The 14631-nt window shown below is 50.7% G+C and overlaps 1 protein-coding gene across 1 annotated transcript in view; it reads left to right on the top strand.

The window, feature by feature from the left end:
* The window catches only part of mtss1lb (MTSS I-BAR domain containing 2b), a 201184-nt gene that overhangs the window by 52607 nt on the left and 133946 nt on the right, over window positions 1-14631 (top strand). The window contains exons 2-3 of the mRNA XM_070897764.1: window positions 6080-6141; window positions 9993-10066. Of these exons, the coding sequence (XP_070753865.1) occupies window positions 6080-6141; window positions 9993-10066 (136 nt within the window). The remainder of the gene's footprint in view (window positions 1-6079; window positions 6142-9992; window positions 10067-14631) is intronic.

The raw sequence follows: 14631 nt of genomic DNA, 5'->3' as shown, positions 1-14631 counted from the left end.
CAGCACGTGAGTGCAAAAGACAAGGCTGAAGCGTTTGCAACCATCTTCAGCTAGAAGTGCATGATCCATTTTATCTCCTCCTGAGGTCCCCACCATCACAGAAGCCAGTCTTTAGCCAATTAGATTCACTCCACGTGATATCCAGAAACAACTGAGTGCACTGGATACAGCAAAGGCTATGGGCCCTGACAACATTCCGACTGTCGTGCTGAAGACTTGTGCTCCAGAACTAGCTCTGCCTCTAGCCAAGCTGTTTCAGTACAGCTACAGCACTGGCATCGATCCAACAATGTGGAAAACTGCCCAGGTGTGTCCTGTCCACAAAAAGTGTAACAAATTCAACCAGGCCAATTACCGCCCCATCAGTCTGCTCCCAATCATCAGCAAAGTGATGAAAGGTGTCGTTGGCAGTGCTATCAAGCGCACTTACTCACCAATAACCTGCTCGCCGAAGCTCAGTTTGGCTTCCGCCAGGACCACTCAGCTCCAGACCTCATTACAGCCTTGGTCCAAATATAGACAAAAAAGCTGAATTCTAGAGGTGAGTGCTCTTGACATCAAGGCAGCATTTGTCCGATGGTGGCATCTAGGAGCCCTGGTACAACTGAAGTCAATGGGAATAAGGGGGAAAACTCTCCACTGACTGGAGTCATTCCTAGCACAAAGGAAGATTGTTGTGGTGGTTGGAGGTCAATATCACAGCCCCAGGACATTGCTGCAGGAGTTCCTCAGGGCAGTGTCCTCGGCCCAACCATCTTCATCAATGACCCACCCTCCATCATAAGGTCAGAAGTGGGGATGTTCGCTGATGATTGCACAATGTTTAGTTCCATTCGCAACTCCTCAGATAATGAAGCAGTCCATGCCAACATGCAGCAAGACCTGGACAACATTCAGGCTTGGGCTGATGAGGCAAATAACATTCGTGCCACAAAAGTGCCAGGCAATGACCATCTCCAACAAGCGAGAGTCTAACCACTGCCCATGGCATTCAACGGCATTACCATTGCTGAATCCCCCACCATCAACATCCTGGGAGTCACCATTGACCAGAAACTTAACTGGACCAGACATACATATACTGTGGCAACAAGAGCAGGTCAGAGGCTGGGTATTCTGCAGCTAGTGACTCACCTCCTGACCCCTCAAAGCCTTTCTTACCATCTACAAGGCACAAGTCAGGAGTGTGATGGAATACTCACCACTTGCCTGGATGCATGCAGCTCCAACAACAGTCAAGAAGCTCAACACCATCTGGGACAAAGTTGCCCGCTTGATTGGCACCCCACCCACCACCAGCACACCGTGGCTGCAGTGTGTACCTTCTACAAGATGCACTGCAGCAACTCGCCATGGCTTCTTCGGCAGCACCTCCCAAACTCGCGACCTCGACCCCCTAGAAGGACAAGGGCAGCAGGCGCATGGGAACACCATCACTTGCAAGTTCCCCTCCAAGTCACACACCATCCGAAGGTGGCACCCGCCTTCGTCGCTGGGTCAAAATCCTGGAACTCCCTCTGTAACTGCACTGTGGGAACACCTTCACCACACGGACTGTAGCGGTTCAAAAAGGTGGCTCACCACCACCTTCTCGAGGGCAACTAGGGATGAGCAATAAATGCTGGCCTTGCCAGCAACGCCCAAAGCCCCAGAAAGAATTTTTTAAAAAGATTCCTTTCTGAAGATTTTATTTGCTTACTGTTTCATCATTTTTACAACATGCCAGCTCCGGGTGAAGATGATGTTGGGTATTGGGTGTTGGTGTTGTGGGTGTTTACTGTAAGGTGTTGCTGTTCGGTGTAGGGGTTGGGTCTTAAATGTTGGTGTGGATGATAATGGCACAGTTAGTTGCTGTCGGCATTATACATTGGCATTGATGATGGTGATTATATGGCACTGGCTGTTGCTGGATGGTTTGCGGTATTTGTCAGCCGTGGCTCAGTGGGTAGTACCCTCGCCTCTGAATCATAAGGTTGTGGGTTTAAGTCCCACTCCAGGGACTTGAACACAAAAACCTAGCCTGACACTCCAGTGCCAGTACTGAGGGAGTGCTGCACTGTTGTACGTACCATCTTTCGGATAAGACTTTAATTTTAAGGTGGATGTAAAAGATCTCATGGCACTATTATTAAAGAAGAGCAGGGGAGTTATCACCGATGTCCCATCCAATCCCTCACTAAAACAGATTATCTGATTATTTGCACATTGCTGTTTGTGAGAGCTTGCTCTGTGCAAAGTGGCTGCAGAGTTTCCGACATTACAAGAGTGACTACACTCCAAAAAGTACTTAATTGGCTGCAAAGCGCTTTGGGATGTCTGGTAGTTGTGAAAGGTGCTATATAAATCCAAATCTTGTAATGGATGTTGGTGTGGGAGTTAGTGGTTGGTATTGGTGGTCTGGTGTTTGGTATTGGGCTTGAGTATTGGATATTGCTTTTGGACTTAGATGGTTGGTGGTTCTGTGCCCACCTGCCAATACCATTACACCGATGTCTGCAGAGAGAAGTGAGTGTGGCAAATATGAAGCAGTTATGTTGTGTTTTGGTCCGGTAACTGTCCCTTTAAAACAGTTCATGAAAGTTCAAAAAAAATGTCACGTAGCCTCAGTTTTTATTGGTGCATATGTTGCAAAGTTTTATCATTATCGTCTCCCTGGTAACAGGCTTGCGAGGAGTCTAATTCTCAGATTTATACAGAGCTGATGGATGGCCCAGTCAAATCTGAATCTTAGTCACACAGTACAGAAGGAGGCCACTCGGCCCATCATGCCTGTGCTGGCTCTTTAAAAGAGCCATCCAATTAGTCCCACATCCCTGTTCTTTCACCAGAGCCCTGCAAATGTTTCCTTTTCGAGTATATATCCAATTCCCTTTTTAAAAAAAATTTACTTTGAAAGTTAAACTAAGTTATTTTGACTTATGGTGAAAAGTTATTAAGATGCATGTGAATACTTAATGAGTTTGGTTGACAATTTTCTATTGATTGGATATTTTCAGTGACTGATAATCACACCCAAATTTCTCAACGCTCTGTATTCCTTCTCTAACTTCACATACCATGCATTAGGGGCCCAGGGTCGAAGTGAGATGAGTCTGAGCATGCTCAGATGAATTCCTAGAGGGTACAAAAATGGCTTCAATTTATCACTGGTTGGACAATCTCACTCGGAGAAACTATGAGGCGGCTGGTGTGGGAAATGGAAACACTATTTTGCAGCAGGAAGAAATGTTTTCCAGACTTTGTGGTATTTGTATTTAATAAGGTCTTATGGACGTATCATGTGACCTTCTCGCTGAAAACAGGACCTAAATGTGGAACAGGGCCGTCCCGATGAAGAAGGTCCCAGGTTGGATCCCCAGTCAATGCTGAGTTAGCTGCTCTCAGCTTGGCAAACAGTATGGGCTGGATTTTCGGCTTTTAGGATTTCGGGGCATTAAGGACGGTGGGGTGGTCCTGATACCCGCCTGGAAAACGTCTGAGCCTCAGTCAGCAAAATTGGACAGCTGGGCCCTGAGTGTGGGGCGGAGCGCTAAGGGAGGCGTTGCACACCTCTTTTAGGGCGCTAGATCGGCTGAGCAAGTGGAAATCCCGAGCTAAACAGCCAGCTGGGAGCACGCTAAGAAAGGTCTGGGGAAAAGAAAAAAAACCTGGAAAAAAAACCCAAAACAGTCCCAATAAATAGCCCACACCACCACAACATAAATTGCCAAAAATAATAAGAGAAAGCAATCACACTTGCCTGAGGTCGGCATTACTTGGCTCACTGCAGCGCTACAGATCGGGCGGGAGTCAGAAAGCAAGCCAGATCATATTTCTTGCTATGTAAAAAAAGAGTCCCATTTCACCACCACGCCCCCCCCCCCCCCACCCCTGGTTCTTTTGTCAGTAGGAGGGTCAGTAACCTGCGTCCTCTGGTTACTGACCCTCCAACCAGAGGAAACCATTTCTCCCTACTTACTCTATAAAACCCCTCATGAATTTTGAACAAATCTATTAAATCTCCCTTTAACCTTCTCTGCTCCAAGGAGAACAATCCTAGCTTCTATAGTCTCTCCATTTTACTGTAGTTTCTCAATCCTGGCTCTGTGCTAGTAAATCTCCCCTGTGCCCTCTCCAAGGCCGTGACATCCTTTCTAAAGTGCGGTGCCAAGAATTGGACCCAATACGCCAGCTGAGGCCTAACCAGTGATTTGTAATGGTATTCGCATAACTTCCTTGCTTGATGACAGCCTGTTATTTTTTTCAATGAGGTTATATATTTCTACAAGCCTTCGCAACCTGTTGAGAAGTGTAAAGATACAGCAAAGAGACAACTGTCCCTCGAGTGGAATTGAATTGCGCACGGAAGGACAGATAGACGTTAGCTGGAACACATAGCGTGTGATGAGGCAAGAAGGAGGTGGACTGTGTGTATGGAAGTTGTTTATAGAGAAACAGATTGACATTTAGATTCACAGTTTTTCCTTCGAGAAGATGTTTGATAAAAATTTCTACTGCAAATAGATAAATATTTTATATTGTCATGGAGTGTTCATTGTTTATTTAATAAATTTGAAACTAGATGGCCTTCTGATATGTATCTTACTGAGAATTGAGATAGATATTGTGAAGGCATTAGAAACATGCCAGTAGCTTTAAAAATAATGGCAGACCAGAATTTTTTGTTCATTGTCTTCGTTGTGTTACTAAGGGGGGGAAATTGCTCCCTTCTTTAAGGCTCGTTATCGCCTCTAAGGTAATGGGGCAGGCGGAAGGCGTGACCCATCCGGAGTGACCCCCAGCGGATTTCCGCCACGCCCCGCCTGGCGGCCATTTTATTTTAATTGTCGGCCGACTCCTGAGTCGGCCTGACGATGGCGGCCACAGGTTCGGCCGAGCCGCCAACAGGCAGCCCGGCACCACCGCTGGCCCGGCCGAAACCCTCCCTGGTGGGTCACTGGGCTCGGCCTAGGCCCCGCAGCGTCCCTCCCCTTTAAGCGAAGGTGAGGGACGTTGCTATGCATGTCGCGCTGATGTCATCTGCGTCGTGCTGACGACACCACCGCTCTGCCGCCCCCAACACCGTCCCATTCATTTGTGCAGGCAAAAGGAGGCAGTTTTCCTCTATTCCCCAACCCATCTGTACTGCCGGCAATTCGCCAGTTAATTCGAATTATCTGCCCCAAACGGGGCTAGGGGTAATTTTGTCCCTAAATGTTTTACCAGGATAGGATACCGTAGGGAGTTGGGACCCACTTCAGAGTATGATCCAAGATACAAGAGTCCAAAAATCTAGAGGTAGAAAATACCCCAAAATCTAAGCGCTGGCTCCAGTCGGATTCTTGGGATTCACATAGACCTGGAGCAAAATTTCACACAATTGAATCGTTTACCAGAGATAGAAAATTGACCAGCAGAAGATCTCGGAAAGGTGGTTAGGGTTTAGCTTGTTTAACAACCGAAGAGAGTGTGAGAGAGCAAGAGTTGTTGAGAAGCTCAGAACAGAAAGCCAGGCTGAAAATGCTGGAAACATTCGGTGTCAGGCAGCATCTGTGGAGAGAGAAACAGAGTTAACGTCCTGAGATCAATGACCTGTCATTCGCACTGCACCTGAAACATTTTCTGTTTTTACTTCAGATTTCCAGCATCCGCAGTATTTGGCTTTTGTTTTAGAGAAAGATAGACACTGGTGTCTTCGTAAAACAAAACTTTCACATGCAGTGCCTGATTTAAAGGGACAGCTCCCAGACCAAAACAAGACTGAACTGCTTCATATTTGTCACAGGGAGCATCCCTCACTTTGGCAGAGGAATACTGCATGCAGAGGCTCCAATTCTCAAGCAGGCCATGACATCTGCACTGATATGTGAAGGCCTGAGACACTCTGTCTGTGCGTCTCTCTCATTCAGTCTCATTCTTTGACTGTCGGTCTGTCTGACTGTCTCTCTCATGTAGTTTCTCATTTGCTCACTCTTGTTATGATCAGAAATACCATGTTTTTTGTTTAAAGCATCTATTTAGAGGGTAATATTTCGCTAAAATGACCTGTTCAATTCATTTTCTGCCAACAATGCGTAATTATGCCCTTTGCTTCCTGCAGGGGTCGTACCCAATCTGGGAGGACTTCAATGCAAAGGCTGCCAAACTTCACTCCCAGCTCAGGTAAGATGACACCTAACACGCTAAATAAGGGAGCAGGGCAAGAAGTAATCCACTCAGCCCGAGCCAATCTCTACTGAGGGCCATTATATTTCAGCACACATTCCCCTCAACAAGTGAGAACTCAGTGCCCAAAACACTGCCCTTTCATTCGCATGAAATAATTCACTTTCTGAAGGGATGAAGCATTTACACAGCATAATGAAGCTATATATTACCACAGATTGTCTCCTAGTGTACATTGTGGTCTGAATAATCTTACAATTTCGTCTCCAGTTACAAAATAATCCTTTTACACTCTCCTTTTATATCTCTCCTTGAATCCCCTCTAAACCTACTGCCAGCTGCTTTAACTCTGTGCCCCCTGGTTGTTGACCCCTCTACTGGGGGAAGTGGGTCCTTCCTATCCACTGTGTCAGCTGAGGCTCAGTGGGTAGCACTCTCGCCTCTGAGTCAGAAGGTTGTGGGTCCCCACTCCAGGAACCTGAGCACATAAACCTAGGCTGACACTCCAGTGCAGTGCTGAGGGAGTGCCGTCTTTCGGATGAGACATTAAACTGAGGCCCCGTCTGCTCTCTCAGGTGGATGTAAAAGATCCCACGGCACTATTTCGAAGAAGAGAAAAGGGAGTTACCCCGGTGTCCTGGACAATATTTATCCCTCAATCAACATAACAAAAACAGTTTACCTGGTCATTATCCATCATCATCATCATCATCATCATAGGCGATCCCTCGAACGAGGATGACTTGCTTCTGCAAGTTCACAGATGTTTCAATGAAGGACCAGATGTTCCAGTTCTGAACTCCAATTGAGGGGGTGGAAGATGTCTGTGTGTGGATTTTTTAAACGTGTGGTGACCGTTGTATAGACAGAGCTAGGCCTTTATCCAGTGGCAAGGGTTAACCAGGACGACTGGAGACCAGCTCTGCTGCACGGACCTAGTGCGCACACATATCGCAGTGTGGGCCGGCCCGTGCTGCCCCTGGGCCCTCGCCTCTTCTGGGCCCCGTACCCTCATTCGCCACACCTCCGCCACGATCTCGCGCCGCTCCTCCGCCAAATATTCGCCTCACCTCTGCTGTGATTTCACACCGGTCCTCCACCACATTGTTTTTGTGGTGGTCATTATCACATTATTGTCTGTGGGAGCTTGCTGTGCACAAATTGGCTGCCTTGCTTCCTACAATACAACAGTGACTACACTCCTAAAGCGTTTTGAAACATCCAGTGGTTGTGAAAGGCGCTATATAAATGCAAGTCTTTTCTTTCACTTTCTGAAGGAATGAAGCATTTACACAGCATAATGAAGCTATATATTACCACAGATTGTCACCTAGTGTACATTGTGGTCTGAATAATCTTACAATTTCATCTCCCAGTTACAAAATAATCCTTTTACACTCTCCTGTGAATCACTGTGGGGCCATCATATCGCAAAACTCTCATTAAACCCGGCTCATTTTGACTGTTCCTTAACCTCTCATTAGTTTTACTTTATTGAGGTTGTTTGAAACAGAAGTGGACAACTGGGCCACAAACCTGCTCGGCCATTTTGTTCTCTATTTATAATTTATCAATTGTTAATTATTCCTCAATATTGATCTTAATTCCACGAGGATGTATCTATCTCCCTTTTAAACGGCTTCATCTGTGACCCCGATGACTGAAAGTGACTTTTGTCCTCTTAATCTCCTTGTTATCCTGAAGGTGTTGACTTGCTGCGGTCCAGGCCCATGGGCCCAGTGGCCATTCTTCATGTGTGAGCCTGCACTGGTGCGTCCCTGAGCATTGAGGAGCCAATCAGTCATGGGGACCATAGGTGCTCGCTTAGCGGCAGGAGCGGTTTGAAGTCGAACCCAGTGTTAATATTAAAAGGCGGAATACACCCCCAGTCTGAACTGATTGCCTTGACATCACTTGGGGCAGGCTCCTTGCCTGAAGTGGCCAGCTGACCGCTTGCCTGTCTTCTCTCTTTTTGCAGTTGTGTCAGAGAGTCGCTGGTCAGTCCCCGGGAGTGCGGGAGATTTCGGTCCGCTGATTTAACTGCAAGGGAGGTAGCCGAGTGGGCCTCGGGCCAACAAGTTGCGAGAAGGAGCCCACCCAAAGTGAGGCAAAGGCAATTGTATGATTCTGCTGCTTTGAAAGCATGCGTGCACTGCCACAGAGCGAGTCCCGCCCATCTGTAATGCCGAAGCTGGTCACTCTGCCCATCTTTTCTGCAAGTTAATAGTGTCTTTATTGGGGAGGGCAGTGGCAGAGCCAATGTGTTCGTGAGCCTCCCCCAATCAACTTGAGGTTAGGCAACGCAGCTTTCGAGGACCGCTGCCACTTAGCTCCCAGCTTCGGCCTCTAGATTCAGCTTATGAGTCTGTGCCATTCTCAGCTCGGCCTTTGGACTGGGCAAATTGGCATTCCCCAGTTCCCACCTCAGTCCCCTTCCTAGCTCAACCTCAAGGGAGGGCATCACAGCCCAGCGCGGCCCACTTCAGTCCCCACCCGACTCCCACCCCTGCGTGCTTCCCAATAGGAGTCCCTGGTAGAGGGGAGGTTGGGAGCGGAGAGAAGCCTGGCTGGTTTCCTTTCTGTAGCCCCAGGGGGGTACCGAGGTTGACTCTAGTGCCCCTACCTCAGCGAGAACAGGAGAGGAGTGGACACACTTGGATGAGGCAGGTGAGTTGCTAAAGGGCAGAAATCACAGGTTAGCGTGCAAACCGTTAATCGACTCGCACCGAATTCCCCTCTCTGCCATGTCAGCGGAGCTGGCACAGGTTTACAATAAATAATCTCGAGAGGAATTCGATACGAGTGCGATTAGCGCTCACCCGCTAGTTGCATTGATTGACAGATTTTGCTGGCTTTGAGGGCACAGTGCATTGTGGGAAATTGGTACCCTATACTCAGCAAGAGTGGAACATCCCATTGGAGAATAATATTGGGCAGGGCGTAAAACCAAGGTATCACCTGATCCCCATGGGTTTCCCACCCAGCAGGTTAGGTTAAAATTCATTGTCCCTTTCTTTCTGTGAATCAGGGTGAGGGTTGTTTGTGGCTCAGCCCCAGAGCAATGTTACCCCCCCCACACACACATACCCCACTGCCCCTCCCCCCCCCCCCAAACACACCCCTCCCCCCCACACACACACCACTGCCTCTCCCCTCCACACACACACACACACACACACACACACACACACACACCCTTCCGCCCCCCCCCACATATACCCCTCCCTCCCTCCCCACTCACACAATCCCTCCCCACACACACATACGCCCTTTCTCCTCCCTGCCCGCCCACACCCCACTGCCCCTCCCCACTACTGCACCAGAATGCCACTTCACTATTTAGGAACACATTCAATTAGATCATGGCTGATCTGCATCGTGTCTCCATTTACCCGCCTTGGTTCAGTAACCCTTAGGTTTTTGTCAGGCAAAGGTACTATCAGTCTCAGTCTTGAAATTTTCAATTGACCCTCAGCGGCAACAGCTTTTTGGGGAACACAGTTCTAGATTCCCATCACCCTTTGGGTGAAGAATTCGTCCTGATATCGCCCCTGAACGGCCTGGCTCTAATTTTAAGGTGATGCTCCTTTGTTCTGCTCTCCCCCACCAGACGAAACAGCGATCCTTTACCCCTGTCTGGGGGAGATGGCTAAGTGAAGGCCAAATTTGGTGCAGCTTTGCACTCTCTGGGAGCTCAGTTGAGAAGACTCGAACTCGCTTCACCGAGCCAATGGAGAGAGACTTGCACCTGATCAAAGTCGGGCTGTAGAAGTGAGAGTCAGTACCCAGTCCCTGCCACCCACTGTGCAAGGTTTCTAACACCGTGATCTCCTTTTTCTTCGTGACAGGACCACCGTGTTGGCAGCGGCCGCATTCTTGGATGCGTTTCAAAAAGTGGCAGACATGGCGACAAACACACGAGGTAAGAAGAACTTGAGTTATGTAAACGGCTGTGAATTTCTCTTCCCAGAATGGAGGGCACGGCAAGCTCATTCAGGAATCTGGGGGTCTCTAATCCCGCTGGACCAAGTTCTTCATCTCCAGGATTAATCAAACACCAGCCTCTGAATACTTGCCAAACCACGGGGGCTTCTACATAGAATAATGGGCAACCGGGAGTGAGCTGGAATCGAATCTCTGGGTTCAAATTGTTTATAAAATGGATAACTTGAGTGAGCATGTAGCATCAAATTAAATCTGAGAGACATGATTAACGATCAGAATGCTGAGATTATTTATTATGGAACAAGTTACCTTGGGTGTAGCATTACTGTCAGTGTAAAGTGCCCCACCTTATATAGCATTGAAAAAATGATGGGGATTCCCAAACACTTACTCAGAAAGCTGTTGTCCCTGTCTCGGTTTGTGAATGGAAGAGCGGGTGTTACATGTGTTATCACAGAAAGTTGTCCGAGTGTAGAAGGCACATCATACCAAAGCAGAGCTTTAGAGCATTGTGTTACGAGGAGATTGAGTATATCCAGAGAGTGGTGAACCTGTGGAATTCTCTACCACAGAAAGTTGTTGAGGCCAATTCACTAAATATATTCAAGAAGGAGTTAGATGAAGTCCTTACTACTAGGGGGATCAAGGGGTATGGCGAGAAAGCAGGAATGGGGTACTGAAGTTGCATGTTCAGCCATGAACTCATTGAATGGCGGTGCAGGCTAGAAGGGCCGAAAGGCCTACTCCTGCACCTATTTTCTACGTTTCTATGTTTCTATCCAGTTCTGAAATAGTCCTATCATTTAGTCCACTACCTAACTGTGATGATGAGCTTTATGGTTGAAGTACTTGTCCTTTCAATCTTACCTTGACTGCTCTCAGTATATGTTTGTGTTCATGCCTAACAAGGGATCATTAAATACATTTGGTGGACTGCATCTTGATACGGCCAGGATCTTTTCCCTGCTTTAAGTTGATCAGACAAAGTGGCTCAATGAGTGTGTGCTGATGCTTAGTCTGTGTGTGTAGGTTTTGATGGCTGAAGGAAGCTGCTTGGTTTTGTGTTGACCCAAGGAGCTGGATTTTCGGTTCTGCTGATTTTGGGGCGGTAATGGCGGCGGGGCGGTAAAGTGTGCGCCCGGGAACAGTTTAGTGCCTCAGTCAGTAATATTCATCAGCTGGGCCCTGATTGTGGGGCGGAGCGCGAAGGGAGGCGTTGTACACCTCTCTAGGAGCGCTGGGCTGGCTGAGCACGGAAAGGTCCCCAGCGAAACAGCTGGCCTCGGAGTGCCTGGGGGTGAGGGGGACCTGGAAAACAAACACCAAAAACATTCCCAATAAATAACTCGCGCCACCATAACATAAATCATAAAAAAATAAAAATAAAAAACAATCACACTTACCTGAGATCGACATTACTCACCTCACTGCAGCAATACGGCTCGGACCGCCCGCTTTCACACGCTCTGCGCAGCAATACGGCTCGGACCGCCCGCTTTCACACGCTCTGCGCAGCAATACGGCTCGGACCGCCCGCTTTCACACGCTCTGCGCAGCAATACGGCTCAAACCTCCCGCTTTCACATGCTCTGCGCAGCAATACGGCTCGGACCGCCTGCTTTCACACGCTCTGCGCAGCAATACGGCTCGGACCGCCCGCTTTCACACGCTCTGCGCAGCAATACGGCTCAAACCTCCCGCTTTCACACGCTCTGCGCAGCAATACGGCTCGGACCGCCTGCTTTCTCACGCTCTGCGCAGCAATACGGCTCAAACCTCCCGCTTTCACACGCTCTGCGCAGCAATACGGCTCGGACCGCCTGCTTTCACACGCTCTGCGCAGCAATACGGCTCGGACCGCCCGCTTTCACACGCTCTGCGCAGCAATACGGCTCGGACCGCCTGCTTTCACACGCTCTGCGCAGCAATACGGCTCGGACCGCCCGCTTTCACACGCTCTGCGCAGCAATACGGCTCAAACCTCCTGCTTTCACACGCTCTGCGCAGCAATACGGCTCGGACCTCCCGCTTTCACACGCTCTGCGCAGCAATACGGCTCAAACCTCCCGCTTTCACACGCTCTGCGCAGCAATACGGCTCAAACTTCCCGCTTTCACACGCTCTGCGCAGCAATACGGCTCAAACTTCCCGCTTTCACACGCTCTGCGCAGCAATACGGCTCGGACCGCCCGCTTTCACACGCTCTGCGCAGCAATACGGCTCAAACCTCCCGCTTTCACACGCTCTGCGCAGCAATACGGCTCGGACCGCCTGCTTTCTCACGCTCTGCGCAGCAATACGGCTCGGACCGCCCGCTTTCACACGCTCTGCGCAGCAATACGGCTCGGACCTCCCGCTTTCACACGCTCTGCGCAGCAATACGGCTCGGACCTCCCGCTTTCACACGCTCTGCGCAGCAATACGGCTCAAACCTCCCGCTTTCACACGCTCTGCGCAGCAATACGGCTCAAACCTCCCGCTTTCACACGCTCTGCGCAGCAATACGGCTCAAACTTCCCGCTTTCACACGCTCTGCGCAGCAATACGGCTCGGACCGCCTGCTTTCACACGCTCTGCGCAGCAATACGGCTCAAACCTCCCGCTTTCACACGCTCTGCGCAGCAATACGGCTCAAACTTCCCGCTTTCACACGCTCTGCGCAGCAATACGGCTCAAACTTCCCGCTTTCACACGCTCTGCGCAGCAATACGGCTCAAACCTCCCGCTTTCACACGCTCTGCGCAGCAATACGGCTCAAACTTCCCGCTTTCACACGCTCTGCGCAGCAATACGGCTCGGACCGCCTGCTTTCACACGCTCTGCGCAGCAATACGGTTCGGACCGCCCGCTTTCACACGCTCTGCGCAGCAATACGGCTCAAACCTACCGCTTTCACATGCTCTGCGCAGCAATACGGCTCGGACCGCCTGCTTTCACACGCTCTGCGCAGCAATACGGCTCGGACCGCCCGCTTTCACACGCTCTGCGCAGCAATACGGCTCAAACCTCCCGCTTTCACACGCTCTGCGCAGCAATACGGCTCGGACCGCCTGCTTTCACACGCTCTGCGCAGCAATACGGCTCGGACCGCCTGCTTTCACACGCTCTGCGCAGCAATACGGCTCGGACCGCCCGCTTTCACACGCTCTGCGCAGCAATACGGCTCAAACCTCCTGCTTTCACACGCTCTGCGCAGCAATACGGCTCGGACCTCCCGCTTTCACACGCTCTGCGCAGCAATACGGCTCAAACCTCCCGCTTTCACACGCTCTGCGCAGCAATACGGCTCAAACTTCCCGCTTTCACACGCTCTGCGCAGCAATACGGCTCAAACTTCCCGCTTTCACACGCTCTGCGCAGCAATACGGCTCGGACCGCCCGCTTTCACACGCTCTGCGCAGCAATACGGCTCAAACCTCCCGCTTTCACACGCTCTGCGCAGCAATACGGCTCAAACCTCCCGCTTTCACACGCTCTGCGCAGCAATACGGCTCGGACCGCCTGCTTTCTCACGCTCTGCGCAGCAATACGGCTCGGACCGCCCGCTTTCACACGCTCTGCGCAGCAATACGGCTCGGACCGCCTGCTTTCACACGCTCTGCGCAGCAATACGGCTCAAACCTCCCGCTTTCACACGCTCTGCGCAGCAATACGGCTCGGACCGCCTGCTTTCACACGCTCTGCGCAGCAATACGGCTCAAACCTCCCGCTTTCACACGCTCTGCGCAGCAATACGGCTCAAACCTCCCGCTTTCACACGCTCTGCGCAGCAATACGGCTCAAACTTCCCGCTTTCACACGCTCTGCGCAGCAATACGGCTCAAACCTCCCGCTTTCACACGCTCTGCGCAGCAATACGGCTCGGACCGCCTGCTTTCACACGCTCTGCGCAGCAATACGGCTCGGACCTCCCGCTTTCACACGCTTTGCGCAGCAATACGGCTCGGACCGCCCGCTTTCACACGCTCTGCGCAGCAATACGGCTCAAACCTCCCGCTTTCACACGCTCTGCGCAGCAATACGGCTCAAACCTCCCGCTTTCACACGCTCTGCGCAGCAATACGGCTCAAACCTCCCGCTTTCACACGCTCTGCGCAGCAATACGGCTCAAACTTCCCGCTTTCACACGCTCTGCGCAGCAATACGGCTCGGACCGCCTGCTTTCACACGCTCTGCGCAGCAATACGGCTCGGACCGCCCGCTTTCACACGCTCTGCGCAGCAATACGGCTCGGACCTCCCGCTTTCACACGCTCTGCGCAGCAATACGGCTCAAACCTCCCGCTTTCACACGCTCTGCGCAGCAATACGGCTCGGACCGCCTGCTTTCACACGCTCTGCGCAGCAATACGGCTCGGACCGCCCGCTTTCACACGCTCTGCGCAGCAATACGGCTCGGACCGCCTGCTTTCACACGTTCTGCGCAGCAATACGGCTCAAACCTCCCGCTTTCACACGCTCTGCGCAGCAATACGGCTCGGACCGCCTGCTTTCTCACGCTCTGCGCAGCAATCCGGCTCGGACCGCCCGCTTTCACACGCTC

Source organism: Pristiophorus japonicus, chromosome 13 (assembly GCF_044704955.1).
Source record: "Pristiophorus japonicus isolate sPriJap1 chromosome 13, sPriJap1.hap1, whole genome shotgun sequence".
Classification (NCBI taxonomy): domain Eukaryota; kingdom Metazoa; phylum Chordata; class Chondrichthyes; family Pristiophoridae; genus Pristiophorus; species Pristiophorus japonicus.
Note: the sequence above shows the minus strand (reverse complement) of the source record. Positions and strands in the feature narration are given on the sequence as shown.